The sequence below is a fragment of the Mytilus trossulus genome, chromosome 13 (genome assembly GCF_036588685.1).
Source record: "Mytilus trossulus isolate FHL-02 chromosome 13, PNRI_Mtr1.1.1.hap1, whole genome shotgun sequence".
Classification (NCBI taxonomy): domain Eukaryota; kingdom Metazoa; phylum Mollusca; class Bivalvia; order Mytilida; family Mytilidae; genus Mytilus; species Mytilus trossulus.
In genome coordinates, this window is record NC_086385.1 from 45340500 (window position 1) to 45351321 (window position 10822).

The window sequence follows — 10822 nt, forward strand, 5'->3', positions numbered from 1 at the left end:
CCCGTTTAAAAGGAGGGGTTAGCTTTGAGGTGATTGATATTTTTGTGCTTTGCAAAGGAAATGAAAAATATATATTTCATTGACATTGACATTGACATTTAGCTTAGTTTTATCATGTAACCTATTATGACAACAAAAACGGACTTCTTTTAAACTTAATTTTACTGTGCGTATTGGTGTGTAATTTTTTTTTCTATGTCGGATAGAGGGATAGTGGGAGGGCTAAGATCTCGTAGACCATTTAATCCTGTTGTATGCTTTGTTTCTACACAGCTTCTGTTGCATATGTGCTATTTTTTGTACTATTTCTGTACTTAAAATCTGTAGTACTGGACATTTACTTCTAATATTTAGTACTATTTCTTTACTTAATAATTATTGTAATACAATGTATTCAATGTTTGAACATCATAACTGTATGAGATTTGAAGAGGACAAACTTTCAAAATGCTTAAAATGTAACCATGCAACAACAAATCTGTAGTACTCAAATTTCAAGTACAAAACAAGTACTGTAAAATACAGGTACCTTAATATAACAATAATCATGATAATTTTAAAATAACAAAAAATTACGGAATATTAAAAGTCGATTTCCAGTACTATACATTTTTGGTACAGAAATAGTACCTATGCAAAAGTAGCTGTGTAGCCAGGAGTCCCCTGCCCTGTAGGTTTTGTAATTTTTTTTTATTATTATATTTAAGTTCATTTTTACATTTCAAGGTTCAGTGTGACGTCCATTTCCACTAGTGAACTTGTACACATTTTCTAGGGGCAATTTGAAGCATGCTTTCAAGTACGGTATTTTATTGCTGAGTTGAATACCCATTGGTGGCATTGAATGATTTTTCCTCTTTGTTCGAGTTGCTGTCTCCTTGACACATTCTCTTTGACATTCTCAATATTATCGAATGTAAGTTCGAAAAGTTGGGTCTTCATAAAACTTGAAATAACCATGCGTTCTTTCATATCTTACAACAAAAGGAATTGGGGCATCTGTCATATTCCTGACTTTGTAGAAAATTATAAGTTAACTCTGTGTTATTGCTAGATAAACATATGGAAACCAAAAACATAATTTTTGCATTACATGTACTGTTTCCTTGAATTTAATTTTGTACATGGACCAGCAAACTCAGAGATGTTTTATTTTTTCAATAAAATTTCAAGGAATTTGTGAAATAAAGTTAAGTTCATACATTTTATTCATTATACAATGAGTACATAGTAATCATCAGCGTCAGAGAAGATTGATGACATATCACCAGATACCAACGTTTGTTCTTTGAAGTGGTCATTGCATTTCTGTATTCCAATCTAAAATAAAAAGCATCTTTCAAAAGTACAATCACAAAAATATTGACATTTTAGAACATTTCAAACCGGATAGTTCTATTTCAAATGTAAAAATAAACAGTTTTAACACATCAAAAGAATGATTAACAACTGTTATCTTCCCGACTTGGTACATACTTTTCCTGATGTAGAAGATGAAGGATTGAAACTGGTTTTATATGAAAGAAGTTTAAACAAATAAACATTCAGTAAATAGAAACAATTTTAACACATACATGAAGAAGTTGAATTTCGCTTAAAACTGGTCTACTATGCTAAGAACTTGCAATATATTCCCATGTTTTCTGATCTGCTTACTATCGTCGTACTATTGGATACTCTATTGTTTGTGCAAAATTCAAAACAATAACACCATAAAAAATCCAGATTTATTTAATTGTATTGAAAATCGATTAAAAGAGCCAAACATATTAGCAATTGCGACATCAAATAAGCATGCTATTCTATTTATGCGTTTACTGTCCCCCATGGTATCATTCACCCCTCTTCCTTAACAAACATGATTTATTGAATAAACTACCTTAAATCCCGTGTCAGTACAACCAAGAAATATTCCAAGCTGATATGGAAAATATCCAAACGTCGAAACAGGAGCATATAACGATATTTGTTTACAGTTTGAAACAACCTGCAAAGAAAGTGGCAATAGATTTAAATAAGATGAATAATATTTCCAAAATACCGTTTTCAATTACACAAAACACTCCAAAAGACGAGAAAAAACAATTAAAAGAATCTAATTTAGTAAAAAGATTAACAATTTATTATTCATACACATTATCCGTAGATTTTTCAATCTTAATTATGAAGCTGAAGGTTTTATGTATGGCTATGTTTCTTTTTTTTGGTAACCAATTTTGAATGTACACTAACAACAAGTAGAATTAAAAATTAAAAATGCTACCTGTAAACCCTTTTGCCACATTATATCAGTTTTTGCATAACAGAGTTTAAGGATGACTGAGTCTGTATTTGTTTGTGTACCATCAGAACAATAACCTCCAGCAGAATGAGATAGCTTGAGCTTTTGGGAGAGAGCGGAGGATACTAATGTACTATCACATATATTCGCATCTAAAAAGAAAAGCCCATGTAAAAAAAGTATTACCACCCATTAAGATAAAACAACTCAGAATATGTGAACGATGCAAATACAAAAAAGAAGATTTGGTATAATTACCAATGAGACAATTCTCTACAATGACACAGCAATTTACATTTATAGGTCACCGTACGACATAGTAAGCAAAAAAAGATCCCGACAATGTTAAAACATTTCAAACGAGAAAACTAACGGCCCAATTAACGCACAAAAAATGAACAAAAACAAACGACAACCACTAATTTATTATACAAAATTAAAGGAATACGTTCCGTGAACAACACAATTTTCAGATTGTTGGTTTGTTAAATTGAGGAAAAATAGGACATGTTGTGGAACATGTAACTACAATTATAGGTTTTTCCTCTGTGTACATATATATTCAATAGCAGGCAATCAACTTACGATAATGTTCGCAAAATGTCTTCAAACGATTCTCCAGTGCACATATGATGACCGCTGTTATAAGCGTGGTTCATGTTGTTCAGATTTTACATTTGTAATTTTGAAAAGTGATGTATGTCTTTGTGTATTTTTTTAATTACATTGTAGGCTTGTAGACGACTTTTGGATGTGCTTTTTAATCTTCTGTCTTCTATACAAGTTTACTAACATCACTTGCACTATCGTAATAAAGGTGTAAAACGTGCTTAAATCTAACGATTATATATACTGACCGCATACATTACAAGTTGATTGACAAATCTGTTTGATTATGAGGTCATTACATTGCTCTTTAACCTTAGAACAATCATCGAAACGATCGGCACAGTATCTGTCTGGTCGAGCTGAAAACACATAAAAATATGCTTATACAAAAGATGTAAAATATTCATAATGACCGTATTTATGTTTTCTTAAGTAAGTTATCTTTTATAACTTCTGGTTAGTTTTCCTGTCATTGATTTTGAGGTTTCCATTTGGGTACTTTTTGAGGGTTTTTTCGGTGCCGTTAATTTAGACATACAGCATAGGAAAAGGTTATTGCAACTTACATTAATCGCTTTTCAGTATGCGGATGCCAGTGCTGCCTTGTAACGGTATAAACCTTTTGTTTTTAAATCGTAAAGAATTTTTTGATATGCAATAGATAGGGCTTTCTATTAACACATGGTCAACCATTTATCGTCCCCTTCCGAAGGACTATTTTTTTTTTATTAAGACCATACTCTTATTCGATATGTATTTGCAATAAGCATAATAACTTATTTATCAACAATGTTTCAATGTTTCAATTGAACCGCTAGCGCATCAATTCGAATATGAACCAGAAAGATCGATAAGAAAAATTCTCTTTGATCAAAACATCTCTTACAAAATTGTACACACCAACAGCGTTCTGAACCGACCGTGCAAGATAAAGTATCACGGAGATTGGTAAAAAATCAACCTCGACCTCGTTTTGAACGGTATGTAGTTACTGAACAGTATTGAATAAAATGAATAAGTATGAAAATTTACTGAAAAAGTGAACCATGTTGTATTGCTGATACACATTATGCGCAAACTACATATTTACTTACTGCAAATGCCACAACTCGCTGGACACAAAACCATTAAATGTAACGCAGCTATACATTCACCAGGAAACAAGTGTGTACACATTTCATGTCCATCAATGCAAATGTTCTTAGATGGACTTGTAGTTGTTTGTGTTGGTGTGGTTGTTGGTGCTGCTGTTGTTGTCTTTGCTAATGAAAAAAAAAAGAAACAATGACGTACTGGTGACAGAAACGAAATTGTGCATACTGTGAAACTGTAGGCTATAACATATGGACATCAACTCATCATAGACAATCAAATACTATTAAGGAAAACAAATTGTAGACAAGCTGCCATATTGATTCATCATCAATCATTGTTAACATACATGTATACATATCCGTATGTTTTTTTGCTGTTTTTTCTCAACGAAACAGTATACTCTAGTCTTATGACTCTGGTTACGCAGTTTAGTTTTCATTTGCTTGTTTCTCTATATTTGAGTAGCGAGTTGGTGAAAACGTACTCTGAAAATAAACATAACTGAACTTTGTATTCCTGCTTCACATTAACCGTTTTTACTTTCTACACATACCAAAACTGGTTGGCATACCTTTGCATACATTTTAATCCCGATCTTATATTTATTGTAAAAAATGTCAGCCTTTGTAATTGAGGATGGTGTTCCAATTGGCGTTTTTAGAAATAATTGTTGGTTCTTTGTGTTTTGTGTTTTGTAAATCTTTGACTTAATTAGTTCATTCCCCAGCTGTAGATTGTGAAAAGTATCATTATTAAGTCACTCACGGGAATCAAATTCACCAAATTAACATTTTTATCTGAAGACAATGTTTTTCTAAGAGAAATCAATGTAACAAGTTAGCTATCTATTTGCCTACCTATTGCATTAATTTCCAACTGTCTCTCGTCAAGTAATATCTTATCTGTTGTGTCTTTCTGAACACAGTGGACGGACTCACATTAAACAATAACTTTCCGCTTTTTTTCGGAAAATACTCTTTGTCTCCATTGACTTACCGATCACATAAATTTTCACCTTTTTTTCGGCAAGGACTCCCAGATATCTATTGTACTGGACGCAGTAGAGGAATCCATCATCGGCTTCAGTGATTCCTGTAATGATTTAATTATGATAACACGTTATGTAAAATAGGGACAAAAGATACCAGAGGGACAGTCAGACTCATAAATCGAAATAAACTGACAACGCCTGGCTGAAAATGAAAGAAGACGAACAGACAAACAATAAAACACATGTCACAACATATATAACTAAAGAATAAACAACACGAACCCCACCAAAAACTAGGGGTAATCTCAGGTGCTCCGGAAGGGTAATCGGAAGGGTAAATCTCTAATGATTCCAAGGGAAATAATGTGATACAGGGAAGGTTATTATTTCTTCGGTTTTCACCTCTGAATATATTAACAATTTGATGAGTTATAACTTAATGATACTCCATTGCAGATCTCGCTTCACATAAATCACCCATGGTGTTATTTTCAGTGTTTTGTCTGTATGTACCTTCATCACAAACGTTCAAACTCAAAAAGTCGGCAGATAACGATATTTATATCTCGAAAAGTATTAAAAAAAAATAATGCAAATCCCTTAAAAAATGATATATTACAGATTACTTTCCTTTTTTGATTTTTTTGCTTAACCTTTAATAAAAATGCACTATTTTTTTTCTTTCTATTTTCTTTTTTAAATATTAAAAAAATATATTCAGACAAGAAAGTAATGTTTTTTTAAGGACACAAGAGCCGTATCAACTGTTTTGCTATCATTAAAAAGTTGCATTGCTACTAGTCAGGCTTCCTCAAATCACGTTACCTATCTAGTTACGATACTCCTCATGCTTTCAAAGGTAGACAACGCCTTGTTCATGTTTATAACCAGGTACGGTATAAAGTATCTGGCAATGCCAAGTTCATGTTTATACCTGATACGTTATCAAGTGTCTGACAAAACTCCGTTCATGCAAACTAACCGACACAGTAACAAATATTAAACAACGCTCAATGCATGCATATTACCAGGTATGGTAACAAATATCAGTCAACGCTCAATTAATGTATATGAAACTTAAGAATACTAAATTTAGAGTTTTATCAATCTTAGAGTTTGGAAAACACTTGGGTCAACATATGTATACTATTTCATAATAAAGATGCAATCAGATCTCTATGTCAATCAAAATTGTGTTATGCAAATATCTTTATTACGTGAGATTTATATGCCAATAAAGTAAAATGAAATAAATTGTTAGAGCTACATTGTATATAATTAAACTTAGTTCAAACTGTTAAAATTGAAAATAAATGTAGTGTATATTTATATTATCCAAACGTTAAAAAATATGGAAGAATTTTGTAATAAGATGTTGAACAAATTATGTAAACATTGTATCATTGAGGTATTAAAAAGGGATGGTTTGGTAAAACTAAATCATGATATAAAGTGTATTTAAAATGTAATTCACAAAACAGTGATGTTCCTCTTATAGTACAATTATTTAAGCCGATAAAAAACGATGTTTTTCTCCTATGAACTGATGTACACATTGCAACGCCTCTTTAAAGAAGCTCGCTTGTCATGTTTTGGAATTTTGGTTAGATTTTCAGAATCCTTTGGTTTAATCCATATGAATGCCTTAACAAATTTTCCCCGGTAACCCGTATTTTTCTTTTTATAATTCTTTTACATGTATAATGATAAGCTGTCTGTTATAGTCTTATAAAATTTAGATTTTTTTAATAGGTTTTGAGGACATACACTTGTCAAGAATAAAGCTATGAAAGTCAAGGGAGAACATTTTGCCGCTTAATTTCAATGGCAAATATCTCGAAAACAAACACGGTGACCTATATATTGGTGTTGCTCTTTTGATCCATTTATGAATTAGATATAGGAAGATGTGGTGTGAGTGCCAATGAGACAACTCTCCATCCAAACAACAATTCAAAAATTAAACCATTATGGGTTAAAGTACGGCCTTCAACACCACATATCAATATAGGCTAGTGTTTATAATATAAAAATACATACCTTTAGGAAAACTCAATTCGAAAGCCATATACGAGTTATTCGTGTGTAATTGGACATTATAGTTATGTGCTTGTTCATACTCAGTATTGGCCAGCACGGATATTTTCACGCGGGAACCATCACTACTGGTTTTCTCCCATACTACAGGATTGCCTATCAGGAAATTAGCTGTGGCTCTGACAGAACAGCTGTACGTTGGTTTATCCCCGACATGTACGTAATCGTTTTCTTTATCAATAAACAGCCGATTACTATCATATGGTACTTAAATAAATTAATCAAGAAGAAATCAGTCGCAATTTCTGCAAATATTTCAAATATATATATGTGAATTTGAAATATAGATGGCGATGTAACTGGATAATGCTGTATGCGGTATATATGTTGTAAAAAGTAAAGAAGTAATCAGGTAATATATGAGTGCGTCTGTTTTAAAGGAGTTTATTTGATCTTTTATGTGATTCATTCAATCCAAGTGTAACTTTAGTAAATTGCGTTATGCCTATTTATACGATACTGAAAGAAAGGTATATACAATTTTATTTTCACCTTGAAGTCCTGAGGCAAATTGTTTGTTAAATAAGAATAAAAAATAAAGAATAAAGAATGTATAAGGTATTGTTGTTCGTGTTTTTTCAGCAATTGTCATTCTCAACACATACAACATTTTAATATATACTATTAAATTTGCATTTGTATGTAACACTAACTTACTTTTATCAGCTGAACGTTCTGTCAGTACATTGTTCTCTTGTCGACCAAGAACAACCTAAAAAAGTGATGATAAATCTTATGTAACGTCAAAAAAAATGTAGCGTCTTTATAAAAATAACGGTTGATAACTATTCAGATTAATTTGCAATGTACGTATTATTACATATTAGTGTATGTCTATTACAATAAATTGACATCCTGATCCATTATAGTACACCCCTTCCTCGCGTTAACACACGTTAGTAGTACAAAATTTTTCATCAATAAGTTTCTCCTAATTATAATCATCGGAAATTTTATTACAAGTTTCAATATTGAAAACGTTCAAACACATCATCTCTTATTCATAAGGTCATATTTAATTAATTTCTTATATAAAACATATACTGGTGAACACATTCACAATATAGCTTTTATGTTGTCTACTGGTATGTAAATAAGATTATTCTCAACAGACATATCGTGTGTACCTTATTTTTATCGTAGATTAGTTGCAATATTGGCATGTATCTTAAACAAGAAAAACAGTTGATTAAGAATTCAAAAGACTTAAATATTGAAGTCAACCAGGTTTGGCTTCATAAACATCGAAATTACTATTCATAAAATACAGTCAAAGTTTTACTGATACTTTATATTCAAACAACGTCTTACCATACTGTTGAGCAAAACCGGAAACAACCAAGCCGTGTTTATGATGTCCATATTAGATTCAAACTGTTCAAAATTCAGAAACAACAATACATTTATTTCCGTATAAAACTAGACAATTTTAGAGGATTTCCTGTGTGTTGCAATTTGCATAGAATTGCTTTAATTTCTGAAATTAAAATAAATTTACGATATTTAAAACATGGTTATTGAACATTTTTGAAAGGTCGTTAGGAACAGAATCGTGATACATCTATTAGTTAAAAATGTCATTGAAGTTTATGTAAATTTCAGTGAATGTAATTGAACTCTCATACACGACTTGTTGTTGGGCTTCGGAAGTAAATGGTTTGGTTGTTGTACTACGTTGAAAGTTCAGATCCCCCAAGCGCTCATTTCTAAATTTAACTGACCAGGATTTTCAGTTTTCTTTCAAAATTCGATGATTCTTTTCGGCTTCCGCCACCAATATAATAAAAACTGACGCCATGAAAAAGCACAAAAGTGCCTAAAGTGGCGTTAAACACAATCAATCATTTATTCAATCGATTTTGTATTGTATTTGTTAGAAGGGATGATCTGATTTGTCAAGCTATTTGCATCTGTTTGTTAATTATCGTTCTTTTGTTACCTGTAACAGCATTCTGTTTCTGATTTGAGTGTGAATTCACATTACTATAAAATGTGTCATGGTACTTTTCTATCTTAAATTTATGTTTTAGTTTTGATGGTATATTTAGTATTCTCATTGGATTTATCTAATGCTTACATGTAGTTCGTGTCTGTATGTGTTACAATTTTATGTTGTGTCGTTGTTCTCTTATATTGAATGCGATTCTCTCGTTGTTAGTTTGTAACCCGGATTTTCTATATCGCTTTATGACTTTCGAACTACTGTTGCCTTTATTTATATCATGTGACTAAATATAAACATATGTAACATTATTTTTTATTACTGTTTGTTGTAATTCTAAACATACTTGCTATTCGAAAAAGATAAAAACGAAACATGTATTCTTGTAAGCTAACATTTTGAGTATGAACATCAAACAATCACATGTATTTGGAGTTTAGTATGCCTTTCATTTTCACTGAACTCATATCAAAATATTTATAAAGCCAAACAATTTCAAAGTTCAAGAGCAAAGCGGGTCCTAAATTTCGAAAATGTTTCGAAAAATACGGCTAAGATAATCTATGACTGGGATAAAAAAAAATCCTTAGTCAAACAGTTTTAAATAGTAATTTATTTTTCTAGTTTTTTGCTAGTGTACCGAACGGGACTGAGAGTTGTGAGGTATACCAATGATTATTAGAATTTCGCAAATAATTCATGTCCAATTAACAATTCACAAATCTCTAATACGGTTGTCAAAATCAATTGTGTTTATGTTTTATTTCATTGAATGTATTTAAATGAATCAATTCATATAAGCGACTTTTGACTCGCAAACTAGAATGATTCTACACATATGGACTCAAATCAATAGATCATTATCATATAAGCGATTTTAGAAAGACAGGAATAAAACAATCACCACAGCACAACACAATGACGGGGTGTACAAGTACAAGTACAAATATTCACCCATTTTGTAAGAATGATAATTGAGATAAATGCATTATTTTTTCGATTTTCAGTTGAAGTTCATCGAGCCAGAGTTATATGCCAAATTCTACTGAAATCTGTGACATAGCCCATTTACTGTTCCTTGACCTTAATATAAAGAAATGCAAAAAATCAAGGACCAATGAAATAGGATAAATAGACTACAGAAGTATACTTATATTCTTCAATAGACAAGGTAAGTTTATCCTGCCTAATCTTAATACCAAACTAAAAAATAACTTGATACTTACAAAATGAAACTCTTTGCAAGGTTTTTACGATACCAACTGGAATACAGAGTAAACCATGTCCTTTAAGTATTTTTTTTCTAGGCTAATATGGCGTCCTATAGAACCACTTCGATAGGAATAGTTTTCATCATTGTTTTGAATTACAAAACAAAATACTAAAATTCAACATGTTAATAACAAAAGGTTTAGACACATCAAACGAATTGATAACAGCTGTCATGTTCCTTACGTGTTGCACAATGTACAGACATTTTCGTATGTGGAAAATGATGTTTGTTTTAGTTAGCTTAAATTCCTACATGTACGCCAAACTCCTTTATACTGACAACGATAAGTGAACAAAACAATCAGACATAAAAGGGTAAAAATGTCTCAAATTCATCACAAATTCATCAAATATGAAATGTAAGAAATCATAGTTCTATGAACACATAACTGAAAACATGGTTTTTTTTTTAAAAGTATATCTCATTATATCTTGGTGTCGCTGCTTAGTCTTGTGTCGACCTGGCGTACGTCTGGCGTATTTATTTTTGTAACAAAGTACCCTTTGTTGGCTATTAATCGTTTGTTTCTCTGTC

General features: G+C 31.4%; 1 protein-coding gene across 1 annotated transcript; it reads right to left on the reverse strand.

Annotated features, from left to right (window-relative positions):
• Nucleotides 1-1212: 1212 nt before the first annotated feature.
• Nucleotides 1213-8446, reverse strand: LOC134694414 (uncharacterized). Its single transcript, XM_063555423.1, has 9 exons — nucleotides 8385-8446; nucleotides 7731-7785; nucleotides 7017-7280; nucleotides 4961-5077; nucleotides 3985-4152; nucleotides 3139-3249; nucleotides 2264-2433; nucleotides 1880-1987; nucleotides 1213-1320 (listed from the first exon to the last, which is right to left on the reverse strand). The coding sequence occupies exons 1-9, from the start codon at nucleotides 8433-8435 to the stop codon at nucleotides 1213-1215; spliced, it is 1152 nt and encodes a 383-aa protein (XP_063411493.1). The 5' UTR covers nucleotides 8436-8446.
• Nucleotides 8447-10822: the final 2376 nt, after the last annotated feature.